We start from the raw sequence: 27877 nt of genomic DNA on the forward strand, positions 1-27877 counted from the left end.
AAGTGGTCTTGTCATGTCCACCACGTGCAAAACTATAATTTTTCCAACTTACTGTTGGATAGTTACAGTCTTCTCCAAACAAAAACTTTATAATTCGCCATAATACATAATAGCAAACTGAGGTTTTCTGTAAAGTTTTCGGTTACATGTGAGGGTGAGCATAGTCGTTGATAGAAAAAATTTTGACTAAAAGTTTATGCCTATCATTGATACTGAGCCTTGCCCAAAAAATGATGTATGCACCCACAGTTTATATCTTAGTGAATTTGAGTTTTTTTGTCTGCTGTGACAAATACATCATCTGCATATCCATTAGCCTATCCTTTCGATATATGTTGAGATCCAACTCTAAAATCTCATTACTGTCAATTTTGGGCTTTAGTTGGGCTTTAGTTAGCTTCCTGTTCCTAGTATTATATGAGCTCCACTGCTTTTTAGGACTGCTTCAATTCTGAAACTTTATAGCAACTGCTATCGCTGTTGATCGTTATGGATTGTAGTAGTTTCACCTATGGAGACAATATCTATGTATCTCAAACTGGTACTCTGGGGTCTCCCACTGCTGTCAGTACCTGGACTGAAGCTAAAACATCCCTTGTGTGCTTTGCACACTTCTACTACTCGTGTAAGAACCAAAGGGCCATGATGTGTTCTTGTGACAATAATGTAGATGGTGAGCCTCACTGAAACTTCTTGGTCTTCTCAGCTCTCTCTCCCAATCCAGTTATGACCTCGGACCACAAACAGCAGTTATTATTGATTTCAATGTGATTTAAAACCTGCAGTTGGTTTCACCTTCTTTCCTCAGTGGCTTTTGTGATCAATGAAGTGAAAAGCTTTCCATAAATCTAAAATTATATGTATTGTTAATTGTTATTTGCCATTTGAATTATAGTACTATTGAGACACTCATGTATTGCTGAGGTAAAAAGACACTTACCAGAAATATAATTTACAACATCAACCAGCCACAACTATGGTTTAAAACACTTTATTTAAATTAAACCATTACTAGTTCTGGAAACTGATTTGTAATAAATGTGAAACCAGTAAAGGTTTGATTTAAACAAATGTTTTGAAACAATACGTGTGCCTGGTTGCTGTTATAAATTATAAACATTATAAATTTTATAGTTGTACTACAGCCACAATTCTTGTAACATCTACTTTTGACAAGATAGCTTTAAAGACATTGTTTGAACATAAACAGTTGTTTTTCAGAAACACACACACACACACACACACACACACACACACACACACACACACACAAAGAACTAGTTCACACAGAATATGTCATTAGAGGAACAATATTTCAAAATGTTTTGACATAGTTACTGGAAGTGAGATTTATTGATCATTTTGTGTTAAAAGTTTGTAATACTTTGGTTGGCAGGTATTGCCACTGTATGGCTTTTGAGTTCAGTAATGTATCTGATTTGCCATAGGAGCCAATGAGTTCACTTACTTTTATAAATTTATTTGGAGCTGTACAGTTGATGACTCAATACATATTGATGAGTCTTTATTGTGTACTAAAATTTTTCATTAGTTCGTAAATAACTTAATTTTTTATCATTTTTTACTCCTTCCTAAGGTTATACAGTGAAGTTAATCTGTGGCCAAAACAGTAGATTTCTCTTATGTAGAGTTCTATGATGTAGGGTCCTATGCTCAGTTCTCCAAAAGCAGGAACGTAATAACAGTAAACAGTGCTGCTGCCAGTTTTCTAACACACAATGAAATGCAGAGACAAGTATGCAGCAAGTATAAAAACTATTGCTATAAGTGTTTCAGAGAGAAATTTGAAATGTTGGAGCTTGATTATATTCATTTCTGTTGTTCTGTACTGATAAGTGCCAAATGGAAGGAAAAAAAGCACTGTAGGCAAGTTTTGTTACAGTGTACAAATTCACTTGTTATTTACAAGGGAACATGGTTTTATTGACAGGCAGTGCTCCCAGAGTGCAGGATAAGCAACTTCACCACAGACTGGAATTCAGGAATCTACCTCAGTGCTCTTCTGGATTATTGCAAACCAGGACTGTTTCCACACTGGAGGAGCTTAAACCCAAGAGACAGGTAAGATATGCAGTGTACATAATTTCTTATTAAAATGTGAAGCCCAATATAAATTTGAGATGTACACAAAAGGTTTACAATAAAATGGAGTACCGTCATTATAAGATGCAAACAGAAACAACATATAGTGGACATGATGAATTGCAGAGAGGCACAACAAAAAGACTCTCACAACTATAGCTTTCAGTCATTAAGGCCTTCGTCAACGTAACATATTGTCCAAGTCACAGTTTGTATTTCTGAAAGGTTCTGGTATAGAGAAAGCTATTTACACTTACAGTGAGAGTGTACTTAATTTATTTTATAATAAATTAGAGGCTACCGGAATTTTCTGTGACCTGTTAAAAGCCTTTGGCTGTGTGAACCACAGCATTCCCTTAAGTAAATTAGAATATTATGTTGTCACCAGCAATGCTGCGAATTGGTTTGAGTCTTATCTACCTAACAGGAAACAAAGGTTGTCGTTGCAAAATACCTGTGCAGTAAGGAGTCAGTCTTCATCTGACTGGGAATTAATTCATGCAGTGTTCCTCAAGGCTCCATCTTGGATCCATTGCTATTTCTTGTGTACTTTAATGACCTCTCTTTTGTTACATTACCAGATGCTAGGTTTGTTTTGTCTGCAGATGATACAAACATTGCAATAAGTAGCAAGTCAAGTACAAATTTAGAAATAGCTGGTAATGAAATTTCCACTGACATTAATAAATGGTTTAAAGCTAATTCACTGACATTAAACTTTGAGAAGAACCACTATATACAGTTCAGAAGTTGTAAGAGATTTCCTTCCAGCATGTGTATAACATACGAATACATGCAGATTGGAGAGGTTGACATTGTTAAATTTCTGCACTTACAACTCTGTAATAAATTCAGTTGGGAAGGGAATATCACAGAATTGCTTAAGTGCCTAAACGAGTCTGTATTTGCAGTGAGAATGATGTCAAATGTAGGAGATATAAATATCAAAAACTTGCATACTTTGCTTGCTTTCATTTTATTATGTCATACAGGATCGTATTATGGGGTAACTTATCAACCGAGCGAAAGTTTTTAGGGTGCAAAAGTGTGTGATAAGAATCATTTATGCTGTAAATTCAAGAACATCATGTAGAAACTTGTTCGAGGAACTTGGTATTCTAACCTCTTCTACTCAGTATATTTATTCCTTAATGAAATTTGCTGCAAGTAATATATCCTTTTTTGCAACAAATAGCTTAATACATAGTACCAATACCAGGAATAAGGACAATCTACATAAAGACCTAAAATCAATTACCTTCGTCCAAAAAGGGGTCCAATATTCAGGAACACACATTTTCAATAAATTGCCAGCAACCATTAAAAACTTGGTTTCAGATAAAGCACAGTTTAAACAGATTTTGAAAGACTTTATGGTAGGTGATTCCTTCTATTCTATACATGAATATCTTAACAGTGATTGTTAAGCCAGTTTAAGTAAAAATGTCGTTTTAGATTTCAGTTTTGACAGCACTTGGTCACAACATCAAGATTTGTTATTTTTTGTATGATAAATTATTAATAGTGCATAACAATGTTTCATTCTGACAGCATGTTAAGTATGTAAATATTAGCTGTTCCAGTTTACCGCATTGTTTTCACCTATTTTGACAATCTCTTGACAAATGATCAAGGTAATAAGTATTACATTCAAATGTTTTATGTTATACTTTCTGACATGTTCCACACCCTTGAGAATCATCTCATTTTTTGGGTCTATGGAATGAAAACTGAATCTAATCTAACCTCTAACAATAGACACACATACGCATTCATATGTACACACACTCAAAGGAACTCAACTCATACACACAACTGCAGTCTCAGGCAACTGAAACCACACTCCTGAGACTGCACTCGTGTGTGTGAGTTGCATTTGTGTGAGTGAATGTGCATGTGCGTATCTGTGTCTATTGTTGACGAAGGCCTTAATGGCTGAAACCTATAATTGTGAGAGTCTTTTTGTTGCGCCTAACTGTAAGACAGCATCTCTCCTATATGGTGAGTAGAAACTTTCTCTTACACACGTTTTCCTAGAGAAGCAGTGTTAAATCTTCCTGAATTATGAGCAAATGAATAATAATTACCTGAGTTTGAAAACCAGATATTCTCTGTTTGGTTCTAAAGATGGAAAAAAAAGGAACCAGGAAATATATGTTTATGCATGCATTTGCCACAAATAAATCAAAGCAACATTAAAAATATATACTATTGAGTTAAAACATAATGGCCACTTAGCAGCATGTTGGTCCATCTTTATACTGCAGTACAGCAATGATCTAAAAAATTGTTACTATCCGGAGGTACATGGCACCCTACATCTTCCCGTAGGTCATGCAGTGCCTGTAATTTAGAGGCAGGTGATCTGTGAGCACATGAGCTTGTGCCAGCTAGTGTCCCAAATGTATTTTGTCACTGAATTTAGTGGTTGAGACATTGAAGTGCGTTTATTATTGCATCCTCAAACCACCATATGACAACTGTGCCACTGTGACACACCTACCCTGCCAGAAGACAACATCACCGCCAGTGAATACGTCAAACATGAAGGCGTACAAGAGGTCCACAATAGTGTTCATGTAGTCTCTCATGAACTGTGGCCCACATCAGAGGGTATCTGTGCAGAGGCCAGACTAACCAGTGGTTCCTGAAGATTGGCATCAGTTCTAGGGGCAACAGTTAAAAGAAAGGGGAAACTGCATCTGTTATTTTTCCCAAGGGCATGTAGCTCTACAGTATGGCATAATGATAATGGCATCCTTTAGGGTGAGATATGCTGGGGGTAAAATATCTTCCCTCCATTCCCGTCTGAAGGTGGGAACTACTCAGGAAGATGTTGTCATAAGTAAAAACAAAACCCAGCATTCTAGAGATTGGAGTGTGGAATGTTAGACCCCTTAATTTAAAAAGAAAGTGGATAGGTTGTTGTCAGATTTAGTCAAAATTAGTGAAGCGTAATGCCAGGAACAACAGGACTTCTGGTCTGGTGAGAATTGGGTTATCAGCACAAAATCAAACTGGGGTAACTGTAGCGAATGCATCACTGTAGCCGAGATACACACAAAATCGACACTCACCACAGTAGTGTAAGTTTATATGCCGACCCACTCTGCAGATGATGAAGAGATTGAATCTGTAATGAGACAGAAGAAATTGTTCAGTTAGTAGAGGGAGACAAAAATTTAATTGTGGTTGGGGACTGAAATTTGATTGTAGGAAAAGGAAGAGAAGGAAAAATAGTAAGAGAATATGGGCTGGGGGGAAACAAATGATAGAATAAGCTGTCTGGTAGAATTTTGTACAGTGCACAGCTTAACAATTACTAACACTTGGTTTAGGAAATTTATAAGAAGGTTGTACACGTGGAAGAGGCTTGGGAATACTGGAAGTTTTTGTGTTGATTTTGTAATAGTAAGACAGATATATCGAAACCAAAAACCAAAAAGATGGAACCTGAATAAATCGAAGGAGCCAGAATTCAGTGGCCAGAGACAGTGGTCATGTGTGTCTGAGTTGTGCTTGCATGAATGTGTGTGTGTTGGTGTGTGTATGTGTTTTCTACTTTAGAAGAAGACCTTTTTGGCTGAAAACTTAAATGTATAAAGTCTTTTTTTTTTGTGCTTGTCTGTGACTCAGCATCTGATCTATACGGTGAGTGGCAATCTATCATTTTCATAATAAAGTCGTTATAACTCCTTAAACAGTTGTCTGTCTATTATTCTTACAGCACGTTTCTGAGCCATGAAGACTTTTTTGTTAAAGATGAGCTACCCCAGAACATTATTCCATGTGATATTATTGAGAGAAAATATGGAAACATGTCTCCTTATTGATTTGTATGTCTCCAAGATTTGCAATGAGTCTAAGTGGAAACATGGCTGAATTAAGTTGTATTAGGAATTCCAAAATGTGCTTTTTTCTATTTAAATTCTCATCAATATGAACACCTAAGAACTTTGTAGACCCACTGTATTTATTATTTCCTCACTGTGTGTTACACATATTGTAGTGCCCTTAGATGTGCAGAACTGAATGTGCTGCATCTTTTTAAAATTGAAGGTGAGACAATTTGCAGAAAACAAGTCAACTATACTTTTAAGATCATTGTTTACTATTTCTTCTGTTGCTATATGTATGCTTGGATTGATTACAATACTAGTTGAATGTGAAAAAAGAACCAGTTGTGCTTGCTGTATATTTGATAAAACATCATTTATGTATAGGAGGAACTAGCACACGTGAGATTGAGCCTTGTGGAACCCTATACACGAATTATCCTCTGCCAGAATGATGTCCTCTGATTACATTTGTTGCATTACTAGGTACAAGTTTCTGCTGTTTTGGGTTAGATATAATGTTATCCACAGGTTGGCTATACCAACAGTCATATAAAACCTCAGTTTATCTTAGAATATTGTTACTCACACAGTCAAATGGCCTTTGATAGGTCACAGAAAATTCCAGCCGGCACTATTTTGTTACTTAATGTTTGTAAATTTAGTGAGTGTAAATGTAAATGGCATTCTCAGAAGAATAACTCGCTGAAAATAGTTTTGTTGACCAGGTGAGATACTATTACAGAGTAAATAATCTTCTCAAAAATTTTGGAAAATTATGTCAGTTGTGAAACAAGTTGAATGCCTTGAGTTATTGATTATCAGGTAAGACAGGGCTTATTATATGGAAACAAATCTTTAGTACTGTATGGAAAACACCATCAAAAACAGATGCTTTTTATTTTTGAGAGAATATATAATTCCTTAATTTCAGAAGGAGAAATTGGTGATACATTCATAGAAGTGAATTTTATGAGAGTTGCTTTTTCAACATACTGCTGTGTTTTTCCTCTTGAACAATTTGTCCCAATATTTTCTACTATATTTAAGAAATGGTTATTAAATATATCTGTGACTCATCATTTAAAGCCCTTGCAGTCACCGAGCGAGGTGGCGCAGTGGTTAGCACACTGGACTCGCATTCGGGAGGACGACGGTTCAATCCCGTCCCCAGCCATCCTGATTTAGGTTTTCCGTGATTTCCCTAAATCACTTCAGGCAAATGCCGGGATGGTTCCTTTGAAAGGGCACGGCCGATTTCCTTCCCCATCCTTCCCTCACCCGAGCTTGCGCTCCGTCTCTAATGACCTCGTTGTCGACGGGACGTTAAACACTCCTCCTCCTCCTCCTCCCTTGCAGTCAGTTCTGTATCCTGTTCTGTGCCTGGTTGTAGTGCCTCTTGCTTCATTACATACCATAACCTTAAGTCTGTTGTCAGAATAACTGATATCTAACATAATGTGCATAGCCTTTGATTTTTTAATGATGTTTCTTAGTCATTTTGAGTAGTTTTTGTAGTGTGAAAATACTGCAGTGTCTCTACTTTTTCTTGCCAACACATACATTTCCATTTTTTTTTACGGGGATGTTCAATGTCTTTCCTGATTAGCTTCTGCAGAAAGTTATTTTCAAATCATGATCTGAATTTCTCATGGAACAGATTAAATTTTATGTTTGTTCATTATAAATTTCATCCCAAGCTATCTCTTGTAAACTGTTCTTAAAACCATTTATATGGAATTATTAATTATTCTAACTGATTTCCACTGAATTTGTCACATAAACTAGTCCTATCTGTTGTGGAATAAGCCTCAGTAACTGCACAGTTTGACTGGGTCACCACCTGAAAGTGCTGTTGTATGACTAATCCTTAAAATGTGTAGTAAAAAGCTTCTGTTTAAGTTAAAAACTGGAAGGTTACCAATATCACATTTCTAAGATCCTATTGGTGATGACAAGGTATCTTACAAGTTTACACACTGGTAGCTAATATGGAGATATGTGGAGTTTCATAATTCATATTTCTTCAAAAAGTAAAACTCCATACAGGATAGGTGAAGTGGACATATGTTGCTTCGCACACAATTAAACAATGGAAAGTCCAGGTAGGAATATCCACTCTGTGGAAATTATAGATTGCTACTTACTATAAAGATGGAACATTAAGTTGCAGACAGGTACAACTACAAGACACTCACATAAACCTTTTGGTCACAGCCTTCACCAGTAAAAGAGAAAAACACACACACACACACACACACACACAAAAAATTCATATACACAAGTAAGCACACCTCATGCACACATGACTGCTAACTTCCTTAAAATACACATCATCAGCAAAAGAGAAACACACAAACCATTCACACACAGAAGTAAGCATGCCTCATGCACACATGATTGCCAACTCTGGCAACTTGGGTTGGAGCTGCCATGTTGTTGTTGTTGTGGTCTTCAGTCCTGAGACTGGTTTGATGCAGCTCTCCATGCCACTCTATCCTGTGCAAGCTTTTTCATCTCCCAGTACCTACTGCAACCTACATCCTTCTGAATCTGCTTAGTGTATTCATCTCTTGGTCTCCCTCTACGATTTTTACCCTCCACGCTGCCCTCCAATACTAAATTGGTGATCCCTTGATGCCTCAGAACATGTCCTACCAACCGATCCCTTCTTCTGGTCAAGTTGTGCCACAAACTTCTCTTCTCCCCAATCCTATTCAATACTTCCTCATTAGTTATGTGATCTACCCATCTAATCTTCAGCATTCTTCTGTAGCACCACATTTCAAAAGCTTCTATTCTCTTCTTGTCCAAACTATTTATCGTCCATGTTTCACTTCCATACATGGCTACACTCCATACGAATACTTTCAGAAATGACTTCCTGACACTTAAATCAATACTGGATGTTAACAAATTTCTCTTCTTCAGAAACGCTTTCCTTGCCATTGCCAGCCTACATTTTATATCCTCTCTACTTCGACCATCATCAGTTATTTTGCTCCCCAAATAGCAAAACTCCTTTACTACTTTAAGTGTCTCATTTCCTAATCTAATTCCCTCAGCATCACCCGACTTAATTAGACTACATTCCATTATCCTTGTTTTGCTTTTGTTGATGTTCATCTTATATCCTCCTTTCAAGACACTGTCCATTCCATTCAACTGCTCCTCCAAGTCCTTTGCTGTCTCTGACAGAATTACAATGCCATCGGCGAACCTCAAAGTTTTTATTTCTTCTCCATGAATTTTAATACCTACTCCGAATTTTTCTTTTGTTTCCTTTACTGCTTGCTCAATATACAGATTGAACAACATCGGGGAGAGGCTACAACCCTGTATTACTCCCTTCCCAACCACTGCTTCCCTTTCATGTCCCTCGACTCTTATGACTGCCATCTGGTTTCTGTACAAATTGTAAATAGCCTTTCGCTCCCTGTATTTTACCCCTGCCACCTTTAGAATTTGAAAGAGAGTATTCCAGTCAACATTGTCAAAAGCTTTCTCTAAGTCTACAAATGCTAGAAACGTAGGTTTGCCTTTCCTTAATCTTTCTTCTAAGATAAGTCGTAAGGTCAGTATTGCCTCACGTGTTCCAGTGTTTCTACGGAATCCAAACTGATCTTCCCCGAGGTTGGCTTCTACTAGTTTTTCCATTCGTCTGTAAAGATTTCGTGTTAGTATTTTGCAGCTGTGACTTATTAAGCTGATAGTTCCGTAATTTTCACATCTGTCAACACCTGCTTTCTTTGGGACTGGAATTATTATATTCTTCTTGAAGTCTGAGGGTATTTCGCCTGTTTCATACATCTTGCTCACCAGATGGTAGAGTTTTGTCAGGACCGGCTCTCCCACGGCCGTCAGTAGTTCCAATGGAATATTGTCTACTCCGGGGGCCTTGTTTCGACTCAGGTCTTTCAGTGCTCTGTCAAACTCTTCACGCAGTATCGTATCTCCCATTTCATCTTCATCTACATCCTCTTCCATTTCCATAATATTGTCCTCAAGTATATCACCCTTGTATAGATCCTCTATATACTCCTTCCACCTTTCTGCTTTCCCTTCTTTGCTTAGAACTGGGTTTCCATCTGAGCTCTTGATATTCATACCAGTCGTTCTCTTATCTCCAAAGGTCTCTTTAATTTTCCTGTAGGCGGTATCTACCTTACCCCTAGTGAGATAGGCCTCTACATCCTTACATTTGTCCTCTAGCCATCCCTGCTTAGCCATTTTGCACTTCCTGTCGATCTCATTTTTGAGACGTTTGTATTCCTTTTTGCCTGTTTCACTTACTGCATTTTTATATTTTCTCCTTTCATCAATTAAATTCAATATTTCTTCTGTTACCCAAGGATTTCTACTAGCCCTCGTCTTTTTACCTACTTGATCCTCTGCTGCCTTCACTACTTCATCCCTCAAAGCTACCCATTCTTCTTCTACTGTATTTATTTCCCCCATTCCTGTCAATTGCTCCCTTATGCTCTCCCTGAATCTCTGTACAACCTCTGGTTCTTTCAGTTTATCCAGGTCCCATCTCCTTAAATTCCCACCTTTTTGCAGTTTCTTCAGTTTTAATCAGAGTTCACATCTGCCCCTGAAAATGTCTTACAGTTTAAAACCTGGTTCCTAAATCTCTGTCTTACCATTATATAATCTATCTGATACCTTTTAGTATCTCCAGGGTTCTTCCATGTATACAACCTTCTTTCATGATTCTTAAACCAAGTGTTAGTTATGATTATGTTGTGCTCTGTGCAAATTCTACCAGGCGGCTTCCTCTTTCATTTCTGTCCCCCAATCCATATTCACCTACTACGTTTCCTTCTCTCCCTTTTCCTACACTCGAATTCCAGTCACCCATGACTATTAAATTTTCGTCTCCCTTCACAATCTGAATAATTTCTTTTATTTCATCATACATTTCTTCAATTTCTTCGTCATCTGCAGAGCTAGTTGGCATATAAACTTGTACTACTGTAGTAGGTGTGGGCTTCGTATCTATCTTGGCCACAATAATGCGTTCACTATGCTGTTTGTAGTAGCTTACCCGCATTCCTATTTTCCTATTCATTATTAAACCTACTCCTGCATTACCCCTATTTGATTTTGTGTTTATAACCCTGTAGTCACCTGACCAGAAGTCTTGTTCCTCCTGCCACCGAACTTCATTAATTCCCACTATATCTAACTTCAACCTATCCATTTCCCTTTTTAAATTTTCTAACCTACCTGCCCGATTAAGGGAGCTGCCATAGTTGCCGATAATTTGTGCATGAGATGTGCTTGCTTGTGTGTATGAATGGTGTGTGTGTTTCCCATTTGTTGTTGGAGGCTGTGGCTGAAACCTTTTATGTAAGTGTTCTTTTAATTATGCCTGTATGCAACTTAACATGTATTCTTTATGGTGCGTAGCAATCTATTTTTTTCCACATTATTAATATTCACAATTACATAGAAAAAGCCACAGAACTGTAGTTGATCTGACCCGAAATACACATTCTGATTGTCTATTACTCATTACTATAAAACGTGTGCTCTCAACCCAGTTTTTATAAACATAGATGCAAAAGGCTTCCAATGCTGGGCTAAAGAATAGACTTGCTGTACCAGCTGGAGACTGATAGCAAAATAAACAGGATGACAGAAACCTAATAGGACACTGACTGAAATGATGCAAGCTTTAGCCTTATAAAGGCTCACTCCAGGATATCACTGAACTTTGTTAATTTATAATAGTTTACAAATTCCTTGGTCAGAAAGTTGATCTTTTACCAGCTGTTGATTTTGTCATTATATTTTGTTTGTATACTGTTTCTCATGAGCAGTATCTGTTAGGCTATGGAATACTATTTTATGCCTATGCAGTGGGAATCATGGGTTTATGAACATGAGATCCATCTTCTGTGATAAAATATAGTATATTTTTGATTAGGGACTAAGGCTCCTTAATATGGTTGTCAATATATTCAGAAAAATCAGACAATCAGAAGTATACCAAAAGATCCTGGAAATTTATGGTAGTTCAGCTATACTTATATTTCCCTATTAGCTCATAAGATTTTTTTCTGTGGACGGAGGTATGAAGTTTTGTAATTGCAGTCACTTTTGATTGCTATCATTTCTGATGAAACTATTTAGCTCATTGCAACCAGGTCAACAAAATGAATAAGTAAGTTTTGTGGAGTGAATTTATTTCTAGCAATCTGATAATTTGCAAGATGTGTGCTTAATATGGAAACTTTAACATCAGAATTTTCAAAAGAAAATAAGTGAAGATATTATGTCAACCTTAATAGGTGAAACAGGTGCCGGGCTATAACAATCTTTAGTTCATCAGAGTCACTTCTGCCAGTGGATTTCCCCATTTGCAGCCCTTATCACTTGAGTGAACCCCATTCATCTCTGCTCTGCGTATATAATTTTCTGACTATTTCTCATGGCCACAATGACACCAGGTGACATTCAGTCTGGTGGCAGGAAAGAATTGTAATATTTTAGCTAATCAGTGTAAATTAAGAGAGGAATACAAGAAACATCTGGTCTCATTACCACCATACTAGTTTGCTGTTTGGATTTTTGCTATTGACATCTTTTTGGGTCAGTCCCTTGTTTTATTAATTATTTCTCTCCCCCACAGAAGTACCAACTTTATTACTTCTTCTTCTCTTTGAAACTTGATACAGTTTGAAAGGTCTGTGTGGAAGACAAACAGTATAAGAAGTGATATAACCATTCACCATATAGTTGAGGCATTTAGTGGTTGACAGATGCATACACAAGATATTCGGAAAACTAAACAGTGATAAAAATATCTTTTTTGAAGCTAACAGATTAACATCCCCCCTCCCCCACATGCATACACTTACAAATACCTATGCTAGTGTGGTCCCTGAAGGAAGGGTGAATATTTTTTGTTTATTACTGCCTAGGTATAATGGGATGTTCTAGCAAAGACTCATTATAGAATTAGGGACTTTTCAGCCAAATACTGAGTGAGATGTTAGTGGAGGAGAGAGAGTCCTAATTGGTAATGTTTTTGGGAGAGGATTTCATGTTTCGGTATCTGCCTTACAATGAAGGGTAACCTCTTGGAAACATAGGTCACAACCAGGAGATGGGAACTATTTTTAATTAAATGTGGGACAATATGTCCAAGTCAAAAAATTAAAGCCTAGTGTATGTGCAGGTGTACTTGTTTCTTTGTATACACACAGTAAAGCTGATGTCTCGACTGATAGGGGTTGCAGCGTGTTGCTACCGATTGCAAGTTATGTGCTGCAGGTTATGTGCTGTTGAAATGTGTGTGGCATGTGTTAAATTTTAATGGAGCAGTCCTTACACATAACATTACAATAGAAATTGGTTGTTGTCTGTTATTGTCTACTACTAATATTAGAGCTTGCAAGCTGCTTGCTTACACACCAAGTGTTATAGGCTGTGAACAACTATCAAAATTGGTTAGCACATCAGGCTTCTCATTTATGAAATAAAAAGTACTATAGACTATTTTCTACAGTGCCTAGAGAGATTTTTACAACTATGGGGAACACATGATTTTTGAGTGTTTGTGGTGGAGTAGCTACATTCTCTTAGAATTATTGAATCCTTCAGCTGTTCCACTTGGTATGTGAGATACCTGAGGCAGATGAAAAACTCAGATTTTGATAATTACATAATTATTATTTGAAGAAGACAGTTGCTGACATGCATGCTCATTACTTTATCAGTTTAATAACTCATGCTCAGTAAATACTGAGTTGATCTATTTTTAGAAGAGTGCTGGTAGAAATTAACGACAGAGAAGATCAGTTTTGCTTCTGGTGAAATACAGGAATGTGTGAAGCACTACTGATGCACTGACTTACCTTAAAAGTTAGACTGAGGAAATGCAAAGCTGCATTTATAGTATTTGTAGACTTATATAAAGTTTTTGACAATATTACATCAGTTAAGGGCATGAAAAGGAAGTAGTAGTTCAGAAGGTAGTAAGAAGGGTTGTAGCCTTTCCTTAGAAAGGAGTTGGGCTGATGACACTGTAAATTTGCCAAAGACAGCATAAGAGTTGGAAGAGTAGTTGAATGGAACAGATAACATCTTGAGGTTACAAGGTAAACATCAACCAGAGTAAAATAAGAGTAATGGTGTGTAGCTAAATTAAATCATGTGATTCGGAGGGAATTAAATTAGGAAATAGACATCTATGAGAAAATTAACTGACTGTGGCCAAAGTAGAGAGGAAGTAAAATGCAGATTGCAATACCATGAGAGAAATTTATTAACATTTAAAATAAATTTCCTCTGAAATGTAGCCTTGTATGGGAGTGAAGTTTTGATGATAAACAGTTTAGCTTAGGAGAGAATAGTTTTTTTTGAAATGGTACTGAAGGCTGGCTGGGCAAATTCGGACAGCTAATGTGGTGGTTTTGAATCAAACTGGGGAAAAAAAGAGAAATTTATGGTACCTCTAAAAGAAGGAAGTGAGTGATGGTGTAACTGTTTGGTAGCTTTTTGCTCAGCAGAGATTCACTCCTTTTGAGTGAGGTGAGGGAAGTGCCTCCATGTCATACCCTGCCCATGAGAAAATATTTACAATTTCCAGTGTTAGTTTCAACTGCATAAGGTGACTGAATTCATCACTATTTGCAGGGGTTCTAAATTGATCAGTTAAGAAACTGAGGAGGTGTTCAGAGATTACAACACATAAAGACAAAGGTTATCACTAAAATATTCATATAATAGACCCTATGTCTTTCACATTGCTGAGAACAGCCTTCACAACAATATGATTGCAGTCAAGATTTCACAGCAGAATACTGTCACTTAAAGTGAATCAAGCAGTGCTAGTAAATTACTAGCTGAGTATTGGTTACAAAGTGTTAAACAGTGTGCCATTACCTTGGAAACTAAATTCAAGCTCTACTCTATAGATGTGGGGAAAGCCAGAGAGATAATTTTGCTAATGAGAGTTTGGTCAAGCTGACAAAGGGAGGTGATTGCAATGTCTGATGTCAGTGGTGGCTTGCAGCATGTAGAAGCCTGCTACAATGCTCCTATTATTGCTGCATTAAAATGCTGGCATTGTTACAGTTTTTGTCTGAGATAATGAACAGCAAAACTGTAACAAGACTAAGCATCGAGTGCCAGTAACCAAATGTGAATTTGGCATCTTCCAAGCACGTCATATAAATGCGACTACTAATTTTCACGTGGGCAGATCAGGGATGAGGCAGCTACAGCAAAACTTTAGTGGCCCCTGTGTGACCAGCCTTCAGTAAACCTTCATTACTAAACAATAGGTCTCCTGACAACTTGTGAGAAAGGTAGTGGCTTAGTTCTGCCTGTTGGGACAAAGAAAGCAGATAATTCTTTCATTTCTCAGAAGTTTCCTATTCTGAATAGGTGATAGGTGCCAACCAATGCAAAGAAGGAAGCCATCTTTATCAAGACACCTCTTTGAAGAAGGAGCTGTTTAAATTTTATTCAGATTCTAACAGATGTCACCATTACAGAGAAATTGCTAAATTCTCTTACATTGGTCATATCATAGAGCACTTTCTGGGATCCCATTCTGCAGTATGTAAGGAGCCTGACTACAATTGTCTCTTTACTATTTTATTTTTGTCTGGCAGAGAGGGAAGGGATATAAGTATCAAAATAAAATTAATATTTAAAAAAATGAAATACACCAGAGTGTTATTTCTAATGAAGGAATCAATATTCTGTAGGAATATTGGTTTGATGTCAATTAATTGATGATCTCTTTCTCTTTTAGTTGACCTCATGCGAGCCTTCATGTAAGGGCCTCAATACGTGGTGAAGTGGTCTCAACTTGTAACATTACAGTGGGAGATGTCCTGAGGCATCGAGGAATGATCAGTTGGGTGATGGAGGTGGGGGAGAGGAATTGGGGGGGGGGGGGGAGAGAGAGGTGGGATGGAGTGGGGGGAGGGATAAAATTGTAGAGGAAGAGGACTATGTATTGACTACACTGAGCAAATTCAAATGGGAGTGGGTTGCACTATCTGTTCAGTGGAGGCCAGAACAACAAAATATGTTAGAATTTGAAGATGTTTTTAAAAGAGTTCGTATTAAATGTTTGTAGTATGTATTCACCAGCTAAGTAAGTATAATCTGTTAATAAAAACTATTTTGCAAGAAGCAACTTTAATTTATGTTACAGCATTGAAAACTGCCGTAATGCTATGGAGATAGCAAGAAGAGAGTTCCAGATACCAATGGTCCTTGAACCAGAATATTTAGCTTCTCCTTTCCTTGATGAACTGTCAGGTATGACGTATTTGTCATATTTCATGAAAGAGGACAGTCCAGGATATCATGCTACCCTGCGATGGGTGAACAGTCAAGTACCTGAACTTAACGTGCGGAATTTCACTGTGAGTATGTTTGGAAAGCATTTGGAGTATTTAAATTTTGATATGATATTTCTCACCTCCCTTCTCTCTCAAAACTGCCACTTTCATTTTGCTTTTCTTACTTATCCTCCTTCCACTTTCATTGCTTTCTGACTTGTCTTTTTGGAGACCACTCTGCACTGATTTTATTCAGCTTGGTTCATTTTAGTTGTGTGATGAGATTCCTGAACTCTGCACGTTTAATTTCAGAGAGACTGGAATGATGGAACTGTACTCTGCTCCATAGTGAGGTCACTGGGTGGTCCTGTGCCAGGATATGAGACAATGTCAACAGATCCCAGCTCTTGGGAGAATAATCTCAGCAAAGGTGAGTATAGCATTCATGATACAAGATTTTCATTTTGCATATGCCACATATTAATGTTAATGAGTAAGCAATTTAAAAATAAATTCAAAATTTTCATCAACAACTAGCTGGTTTATTACTTGTGATATGATGTCACAGATTGTGGCACAAATACAGCTGCTTGATGTTGCATTTCAACAGTTACCCAAGTACAGAATTTAATGCAGCCTTTGTTCTTTAATGGAAATTGTTGGATTTATTGTTCACTATCTGTCTCCCATAAAGTCATCCCAATATTTAGGACCTATAGTGAACCATGTAGGAAGACCTTAGTGTGAAATCCACATTTAATTACTAATGAAAACTACCTCAAGAATTCCAAATCATTGGTTGTAACTCATGTTATTATTTTTTCATATGAGGCACTTAGTGTTGCGCCATTAAATCCAGTGAAAGAGTTCATCAACATTTTACACACACACACACACACACACACACACACACACACACACACCACACCAGAATATGTTAAAACTTCAAGTTCTTTTATAGGAAACAGAAAACTTGAGTACTTGATAAAGGTGGAAGTGAGATGCACATTTTAATGTTTAGAGTGGTAGGTGTAATAAGTATCTGATGTATCAATTCTGAAAAAGAAGAGGTATGGGACATATGATTGAAGGGTCCAGGAAAAGAATGAGCTGAGTCCATTTTTTCATTTTTTGAGGTTTCACCAGTATATGAAACAGACCCAAAATTTCCTTCTGTAGTAAGTAGGTAAAAGCAAGTTCAGTTGTTCTGTAAATGATGTTTGAAAAAAAAATGCAGTACAGGAAAAGAAAGAGTTCAGTCCATATGAAATGGGGAAATAAAAGGCTTAGTCCATTAAGTGCTGGCCTTTAAATAATGATACAGGTTGCAGCCCTGGTGAACAGTTGTTGTCAAACATTGTTGTACTTATGTGCATTGCTGGTACATTAAGCTCTTGTGTGCAGGTCTTTGTATAGTGCACTTAAGCGTCTGCAATTCTTTGAAAGTACAGAATGTGTGTCATTAAGTAATGCCTGTAGTGAAAGTGTGGAAGGAGGTCAGCAACTAACGAAGAAAAGAAAAAAGTATGGTGGCTTATCTCAGGTAATGAAGAAAGATTTAACAATGCAACCTGTAGGATGGAGTTCAAGGACAAATAGGGGATGGCATGGTAGATGTTGTAGTCTGTTATAAGGCATTTATGGAAATGCACAGCATATAGAAAAGTAAGATTCAGAATTTAGTGTCAAGTCTTCGAACTACTAGGAATGCCCTTATTGTTAAGAGAGGACAGCTGCATATGAAGAACAAGTACATTTGACTGACATTCCAAACATCACAGTGGAACAAGTATGCCATATCTGGAGTAGATCGAGCCACCAGATTACACTAAATGGAGAAACTTTGGGAAAGGAAGAAATTGTTGACTGCTAAGATCTAAGTGTAATCATTGTAGACTCAGTTGTATAATGCTTTATTGTAATGCTCCAATGTGGACATAAACTAAGTAAATATATAAATATAATAAGGTGTTGCAGTGATATGTTTTTGTATACTTGTGCATCATAAGAAAAGCAGGTGGTACACATGAATCCTCTGACATGATTTGTGTTTTGTCTTTGCTATGTTATAGATGTTCATGCTATTTGAGCTTAAGTCTGCTATTATCTAATGTCACTGTATCTTCCACTTTCAGAAATGAAAATAATTTTGTACATCCCAGAATTAAGTGCTGTTATCTATGTGGATAAACTATGAGACCATGCAGCTGGTCACCCCACATGATTGCAGTTATGATAGATGCAAATTACTGCAGGCCACAGAAAGAGTCTACGATAGATCACTCAACAAATTACTGCAGGCCACAGAAAGAGTCTATGTAACACACAAGCCACCTGCAACAAGTACAATGACATTGGCAGACCTTCCAGACAAAACTGACGTCTGCCAGCCAAAATCATGCAAGGCTACAACTCCAGACTGCATTGCCATCACACAGTGATGCCCATAGAGCATTTCTAAAGGAATTCGAGACTTTGGGGTCACAGTGGAAGCACTGAGAATTCAGTTGCACATGCAGCAGAGACGTCAAGGCACCAACCAGTTCAAACTGACACCACTGCAACAAGAAACCCTGATGACAGTGCAGAAAAGACTAAGTGTCAGATAGGCATACCGGCATGACATAACTTGTAGACACTGGCTCAGATCTCAGCATACTTCCTGTCAGCCACACACTGCATGACAAGCAGGATGTTCAACCACAGCTGATGGCAGTTAATAATTCCACGATCGACACTTACAGATACAAGGTGTGCACTGTCGAAATTGGTTTCTACAGTCAGTTCATGTGGTCTTCCGTAATCGCCGATGTGTCCAAACGTGTATTAGGTGCCATCTTCCTAGCATATGTTGGACTGCAGGGAATACAGTTGCTATGCTTAGTGGACAACAATACATAACAGGAGCATGAGGCCATCAAGCTTATGGTGTGTCACAGAGGATAGAGAATGCAAGCCTCTCGAAGAAACTTATCACAACTGTAACGTGGATGATTTCTGATGATTGTGAAAGTAAGTCACTAAGTGAGTTGGAAAAAAGCACAGGCCATGTCCATCTGCAAGATGGGTAATAGAAGTGATCCACAAAACTACAGTCCAGTTTCCTTGACATCAGTTTCTTGTAGACACTTAGAACATATTCTGAGTTCAAACATAATGGGGTATCTGGATCAGAATGACCTCATACGTGCCAGCTAACATAGATTCAGAAAATATCAATCACATGAATCCCAACTCGGTGATTTTTCATGTGACATACTGAAAACCTTGGATCGATGCAGTCAAGTAGGTGCAGTATTTCTTGATTTCCAAAAATCATTGGACTCTGTATCACATCAATGCCTATTATCAAAAATAAATTGTTGGGGTGTCAATCAATGTTTGTGACTTGACTGAGGATTTTTTGGTAGGGAAGAAACAGCAAGTTACCTCAGCTGTAAAGCCATCAAAAGATATAGATGTAATCCAGAGAAGTATGTTAGGACCCTTACTGTTCATGTTGCGTATTAATGACCTTGTGGAGAATATTAATGATAACCTCAGACTTTTTATAGATGATACATTTTCTGTAATGAAGTACTGTCTGAAAGAAGCTGCATAATAATTCAAATAATTCAGGGAGATCTTGATAAGATTTCAAAGTGGTGCCAAGGTTAGCAACTTGCCATAAATGTTCAGATACATAAAATTGTGCACGCCATGAAAAAAAAAAATTGTAGTGTCCTGTGCCGGTAATATCAGTGAGTCACAGCAGGAATCACTCAACTCGCAAATACCAGGGTGTCACACTTCGTAGGGATATGAAGTAGAGTGATCACTTAAGCTCAGTCATGGGTAAAGCAGATGGCAGACTTCAGTTATGGGAAATGTAATCAGTCTACAAAGGAGACCGCATATAAACCACTTGTGTGACCCATCCTAGAATATTGTGCCCGTGTCTCAGACCCATACCAGATAGGATTAACAGGGGACATTGAATGTGTATAGAGAAGGGCATCAAAAATAGTCACATTGAATGTTTATAGAGAAGGGCATCACAAATGGTCACAGGTTTGTTTAATCCATGGAAAAGTGTCACAGAGATACTGAAGGAACTGAACTGGCAGACTCTTGATGGTAGACTTGAACTATCATGAGAGAGTCTATGTACGAAGTTTCAAGAACTGGCGTTAAATTATGACTAGGAATATAGTACACCCCCTTACATATTGCTCCCATAGGGATTGTGAGGACAAGATTAGATTATTTACAGCATGCACAGATACATTTAAATGATCTTACTTCCTGTGCTCCTTATGTGAATGGAATGGGAAACAACTGATACAATGGGACATACCCTCTGCCTTGTGCTTCACTGTGGTTTACAAGAGATAGATGTAGTAGTAGTAGTAGTAGTAGTACAGTTGCAAGTAGCATTCACCACAGTGATGTCAAATACAATACAGTGCCTGTTATCCACACTACAGCAGGACAACCTGTCTCACTATGCGCATGCGTAAAAGCACCAGAATGACTGACAGAGAAGAAGATGATTTCTTAGATGTTACACTCTGGAGTTACTTGCTGTCCCTACCCCTGGCTCACAAAAAAGAGGGCATGTGGAGGGCACATGGAGGGCACAGCCTTTGAACGCGAGAACAATTCTGGGCACGTATCTGGTGCCCATGCCCAACATGCAGGACTTCAAATGCACACTGCCCAGTGCAAGTGTGTTTAGTAGCCTTGACCATAAGAAACATACATCTAGAGGGCTGCAGTTATCCTGCTATTTGGTTTATTTCAATTTTTATTCATGTGTTTTTGTCTAAAAACTGCCTCCTAGACATGCAACATTTTGCTGATGTCGTACTCAGCAGACTTAAATTTTGTTTCTCGTACTTGGACAGCTTGCAGTATATTCTCCCGATGTTGTTAACGGTGCATATCGGAAGTTGTGTTTTTTTTTCATTCATTTTAATTTTATTTTTGATGAATCATTCTTTAATGTTTTGGAAGAGTACATCTGTTTCTTGGAGTGATTTTGCAGCAGTTCTTCCTTTGGCAAAAAGGGTGGTGTCATCAGCAAACTGTAGCATATTGTTGTTATAACCCATATCATTGGCATAAATAAGGAACAGGAGAGGCCCTATGACAGACCCTTGGGGTACTCCATGTTCCAGCTTTTGTTCTTGTGATGTTGCTCCATGAATTGGTACCACTTGTCTCCAGCTTCCCAGATAAGACTGAAAAGTTGCCAGAACAACACCTCCGACACCGTAACACTTCAATTTATTGTGCAGTATCTTGTGGGGAATGCAGTCAAATGCCTTGCTAAGATCACAGAGTGTCAGTGTCGCACTTCCTCTGTCTTCGAATCCCTGCCTTATATTTCTGGTTAAGTCCAGTGCTGCCGTTAACGTTGACTTTCTCTTGCGAAAACTATGCTGTGTCCTGGAAGAGCTTATTTACTTCAAAATAATTCTGTAAGTGGAGTTTCATAACAGACTCCATAACTTAAGCTAGAATAGGAATGACAGAAATTGGTCTGTAGCTGGACACTTCACACAGGTCACCTTTTGTGTAGATTGGTACTGTCCGCGCTAGTTTAAGAAATTTTGGGAAGGTACCAGAGGATAAGCATTTGTTAATTGCTATAGATAATGACTGAGCAAGCTCTAGAATAATTTTCTTCAGCACTGTGCAAGACATACCGTAGATATCTTCGCTCTCTGAATTCTTGTATGACTTAACTATTTTTACGATATCCTTAGGGTGCACTTCCTTCCAGTTTCCAAAAGTGCCACTGGTTATATTTCTCATGTGACTTGTGGGGACTAAGCCTGAGTCAGGTATTTCATTAATAGTGTCTTTCACTATCCTAACAAAGTACTGATTGAAGGCGTCAGGGCTACCAGGATTTAAGGCTGAGGTGGGCTTTTTTCTGCACTCGTTTACCAGATTTCAAGCTGTGTTGCATGGATTGTGAGCCTCTTTAATGAACCTGTCATTATATCTCTTTTTTGCCTCCTCCACTAGCTTTCTGTGAATTTGTTTGGCTCTTACATAGTAACAGTGATGAGAGATCTCTAGCGGCTTTCATATGGTCCCTGAAAATTAGCACAATACATTTTAATTTGTTTAGCTCAGGGGTATACCACATCTTCCCTGTAGTAGGTTTGTCCCTTCCTTTAGCTCTGCCTGTAGGATACTTCTTGTGGATTTCTGGAAATAAATCATCAAATTTAGCTTTTAATGATTGGAACAGACATTCGAATGAAGCACTGGCAGTTTTTTGCTGCCAGTTTACACTTGACAGGATTTTTTTTAAGATCATTTAGTCTTTCTTCTTTTATGATCCTTTTGCTAAATGTGTAACTGGAGTGACATAAGCTTGGTTGCAGTTGACTTGAGCATTCCATTACTAATGCACTATGGTCAGCAATCATTGGTTCAACTATACTGATGTTATAGTCCCAGATATTTAGGTTAGTGATAACTGTGTCTAGGCAGGCATCACCTCTTGTTGGCAGTCAGTTTGCAACAAAAGTCATGAAGACTCTCTCTTTAGTGCTTCCATCACCTATATGTATGTAGAAATCTCCACACAGTGCAATTTTAGATTTAAGGCGTGTTAGGACAAACAGGTTTCCATTTGTGCAATAAAGTTTTCAAAATTACCATCTGGTAAGTGGTACACAGAGACAATAATAAGGTCAATATCTATTAACACTAGTGAAGCTAACTCTAGATCTAGGTCTGTGGAAAATTTTTTTAAGTCTATTTCCTTTACACTAAGAGTCTTGCTTGCATATACAGATACACCACCATGAACTGTAGTAGTTCGATACCATGAATTTACAATGTCCAAATATTCAATGGCTCTGTAATAGTCACCTTCTGCTTCATCTAACCAGTGTTCACAGATACATAAAACATCTGATTTGACTCCTTCTACAAAGAATGATAGAAGGTCCACCTTGGTTCTTAAACACTGTATATTAACAACTGCTATAACTATGGGCATATAACTATCATCTCTACTGTTACTTCTGTGAGATATTATGGGGCCTTGGGTTTTTATTTCAGGCACTATTTTACTGGGGCACTGGTCGATGTCCGGAATAAAAAATGCCTGACAACAATATTCTTTGGCCATAGTGTTGTGTCCATCACCTTGTCCTTTAGATGGAAGTCCACACCAATTTTGAAGCTGCTGTTCACACTCTTTGTTTCCAGTTTTTCTGCATGAAAGATGCTATATCCTGGAAAGATTTTCTCAAGGAATTTGGTTATATTTTCAGTTGTTGTGCCATTTTTCACTTTTCCTAAATGAAACCATGCTCTTTTCTCACCATATAGCATTTCTTGTTCTCCACCAGTGCCTATTATCTGATGTTTTCTTTCTGTAGTACTTGAATTTCTGACTGATGCTATTGTAGATGCTGGAGGTCTTTCTTCCTCTACACTTTTCTTTAGTGAAGTTGCATACAGCATTTTTGGTTGTGCAGACTCGTTCTGCTTCGTTTTGTGTATGTTGTTGGTTTGTAGTTTTCATGTAGTGAATGATACTTGCTGATGTGTAGATCGAAAAGTTCTTTTCCTACGCTGTAGATCATGCCAAATTGTATCTGTATTGGGTGAAGGTTTCTCATCTGAAGGTCTGGTGAAGATGTAAGGACTGGTTTCATTTATACTGGCTCCAATTTTCGAAATGTTCAAAGAAGTATTGCTAACACATCGATCTTCTGTCGCTTCATGGACTGTAAGCTCTTTAATGGTAGGCCTATTTGTTTGTTCCGATTTGTTACATGCATCTGTCATTGTTGCAATGTTTTCTAGGAAATACTGGTAGTATTCAAACAGAGTTTCTGGTTTACATTGTGGGTTATTGATTCACTATCGTTTATTTGTTCCAACTCGCCTATTGTGGTTAAATTTTTTTTTCGTTTGCACACTCAGTTATTTTTTTTTTTTTTTTTTTTTTTTTTTTTCAAGTAATACAGGAGGTTGTAATGAACTTACATTTGAATTTTGAATAAATGAAGCAGAGCCGTGTGTTACAGGTTCAGCAGTCGACCCTAGATTTGCTATTAGACATTTAGTTTGCTATTTTTAGCAATCAGTGTGATATTTTTTTGGGGTTTTCCACTTTTTTTGCGAGATGATGATGTCAGATGTGATGCTAGCTTTCCTGATCTACAGTTTGTGGCGATTACTGTACTGAGTTGCATTCCCATTTTCGAACTTTCTTTTATTAGTTGATTTACTGTTACATTCTCATTTTCGAACTTTCTTTTATTAGTTGATTTACTGTTTTTTTTTAAATCTTCAACTGCACTGGTTAATCTCTAGTGGTTTTTCACATTATTTACATCACAAGCACTGTTTTCAGTTTCCAGCAGTTCAACTCCACGTCCTTTACAGGTTTGTTTTTGTGAGTTGTTTTGCATATCAGATCTTTTGCATTCATCACTGTTGTTATATCATCACCTACCTTCACTTTTTCATCACTGCTGCAATGACTGGTTCCAGTAACAAGCTGTTGATATTTTGCTGTAGAGGCCATTTTCAAAGGTCTTTTGTGTAAACTGACTTCATATGCATCACAGCAGAACTTAATTTTTCCTTTTGAACTATTTACCAGGTGAACTTCACTGTTGGTAAGTTCAATACATTCACGGTGAAACAAGTTCCCACACCATAATCCACAAATCTCACTTTTGTCCATTTGTTTTACTATTTTCTTAGATGTTTCACATAATCTGCTAACTTCACTTTCCGCCATATTGAAAACTTATGCTGACTATATGGTATATATACCATGTATATATGGTTTGTCCGTAGCAGTGATGATTTATGGTGAGCCGTTACAAACCTTGCCACACTACTTAGTACCTGAACTATTGCCAGACATGGAAACTTCCACAATTTGTGCAACAGTTACAGCACCAATGCACCAATACATGCTGCGCACCCCCTTTTACCATGACAGTTCATCAGGTCTCTGTACACAAAGACTTGCACAGCTGTTCGCATGTGGTACTGTGAATAGACTCAGCTATGTCACCACTACGGCTACCGTACACTGCCTGTTCCCTGTGCTGTACAATTGCATTGAAAGTATCAACTGAATGTGTTAAACTGACATGGATTTTACCTTCAGCAATCTCAGACACCTCGCTAACACATTGAGGCATGACCAGTCCAGAGCAACTGAATCATACTTCTCAGTTACAAGGCAACTCACTCCACAGTTGTGGGACACACAGTTGCAGCAACCTCAATCGCTGCCACCACGACTGCGCCTGACCTACACAGTAGCTGGTCAGCAGATCAAGTTCAAGTAGCGAGATACCCCAGGTGCTCTGCACTGCAAGGGGAGTGGGTGACGGGGCTTTGTGTCAGTGGTACATATGTGTAGCAGGGGATACATGTGAACACTCTTACATGTTTTGTTTTTTATCTTTCCATTATATAGAACTGCTGTGCTTTTTAGTTTAAGTTTGCTGTAATTAATGTCATCCTGTCTTCCACTTTTGGAAATAAAAGTAACTTTCATGCACTCCAGAAATTTGTATGATTATTTATGTGGTTAATGTTATAACTTCAAGTTGAACAAATATATTTCTATGATGACACAATACATGTAAGTCACAGCTCAAGTAAACAAAGTGAGACGTGTGTACACTGTAACAGTCAAATCAGCACCGAGTCAAAGTCTAATGGCCACTCGCTGGCTGGCCGCTTAGGTGGCGCTGCTGCTGCATGGCTGGCAGACAGCGCCGCATGTAGAGGACGTGAGTAACTGCGCGGCGACACTTTGATAGATCGGCGAGTCACAACACTTTTCCCCCATTTGAATTTTTTGCACTGGTCCTGATGGAGGTGGCCTGTAGATTGCTAACATCCATTGGTGTTGTTTGACTGGCCGTAAAGTCTCGAGGAGGAGGCTTCCTGTACGGACGGAAGTGTCCCCAATGATAACAGGTCGAGATGACAGGAGAAGTGGGGGTCGAATCTGCTGGGGCCCCGTGCCCCAGTCTGCCCGTTGCGGCAAGTCCCGTTGTTATAACAGGAGACATGGGCGATATGGCCGCGTCCGTAGGAGAAGGAGGTGAGTAGAGTTGCTCCGACAGATGATCATCTGGTTCCTGCATGGGCATGTCTCCTGGTGGCGTCAGTTCTTGTGCTGGCACCGATTTGATGGTGAGAGGACTGCGCTGAGAGTAATGAGAGATTTCAGTATCCTGAGCGTCAGGTAGAGCCGTAGGTGGTGTAGCGGCATCCGGAACAGGCGTTACCAGCACACGAGGCCAAAGCTGGTCCGAATGACGCACTGCAACACCCGTGTCCATCTGGATTTCATACAGGTGTCGGCCACGGTGTCGTAAGAGGTGGCCAGGACTCCATTTTGGCTGCCTGCCATATCCCCGTACCCATACAAGTTCGCCGGCGGTGAACCGGCCAAGTGAAGGCACCCACGGCGTGAGGCGGAAGGTCGCAGAAGATGAAGTAGCTTGCGGGGCTGTCGGCCATGTAAGAGCTCAGCCGGGCTGTGGTCGCCCGTGGGAGTGAAACGGTAAGAAGCCAGAAATTGGAGAAGTGCATCATCATCAGCAGAAGAAGTCGGAGTTTCCTCATCTGAGTCTTAAATGTGCGGACCAGTTGTTCAGCCTCACCGTTTGACTGTGGATGGAACGGAGGGGCCGTGACATGCATGACGCCGCGATGGGCACAAAAATCCGCAAAATCAGAAGAGGCAAATTGCGGACCATTATCAGTAACAAGAGTAGAGGGAAGGCCTTCCAAAGAGAAAATGCGAGTTAGAACATTGGTGGTTGCCGCGGTGGTAGGCGACGTGCAACGGACATTGAAAGGAAAGTTAGAGTAGGCGTCAATAACGAGAAGCCAATAAGTACCTAAAAAGGGTCCCGTGAAGTCAGCATTAATACGTTCCCAGGGCTTCTCAGGCGAAGGCCACGGTGACAAAGATGACTTCGGGGCGGCGGCTTGTGATGCACAAGGGCCGCAGGCAGCGACCATGTGTGTGATTTAAGAGTCGATGCCGGGACAGTACACATGATGGTGTGCCAGAGATTTTGTGCGAGAGACACTCCAGTGCACTTGGTGAAGAAGGCGCAAGACTGAAGCATGCAAAGATGCAGGTACCACAACACGCGGCGAAGCATTGTCGGTGGAAAGGAGGATAACACCATTCCTCACCGTGAGGTGGTAACGCAAAGCGTGGTAGTTCCGCAACGGATCAGAAGTCTTAGCGGACAGACAATCTGGCCAACACTTCTGAATACAGCGTAAAACCCGGGAGAGGGTAGGATCAGAACCCATAGCAGCCACCAGATGGTCCCCGGTGATGGGGAACCCGTCCACAGCCCGCTGCTCAGCAACATCCAGGTGGAAACACAAAAGTTCGTCCCTATCGAATGCCAGATCAGGACCCATGGGAAGGCAAGACAGTGCATCAGCATTCAGATGTTGAGCTGTCGGCTAGAAATGAATCTCAAAATTGAAACGAGACAAGTAAAGAGCCCATCGCTGGAGGCGGTGTGCAGCCTTGTCGGGAAGTGACATTGATGGATGAAACAAGGAAACAAGTGGTTTGTGGTCCATAACAAGATGAAATTTGGATCC

At 38.9% G+C, this 27877-nt stretch overlaps 1 protein-coding gene across 1 annotated transcript in view; it reads left to right on the forward strand.

The window, feature by feature from the left end:
• The window catches only part of LOC124776913 (filamin-C-like), a 542943-nt gene that overhangs the window by 226026 nt on the left and 289040 nt on the right, over nt 1–27877 (forward strand). Inside the window, exons 3-5 of the mRNA XM_047252124.1 lie at nt 1952–2082; nt 16120–16333; nt 16562–16679. Of these exons, the coding sequence (XP_047108080.1) occupies nt 1952–2082; nt 16120–16333; nt 16562–16679 (463 nt within the window). The remainder of the gene's footprint in view (nt 1–1951; nt 2083–16119; nt 16334–16561; nt 16680–27877) is intronic.

Source organism: Schistocerca piceifrons, chromosome 2 (assembly GCF_021461385.2).
Source record: "Schistocerca piceifrons isolate TAMUIC-IGC-003096 chromosome 2, iqSchPice1.1, whole genome shotgun sequence".
In the NCBI taxonomy this organism is placed as follows: domain Eukaryota; kingdom Metazoa; phylum Arthropoda; class Insecta; order Orthoptera; family Acrididae; genus Schistocerca; species Schistocerca piceifrons.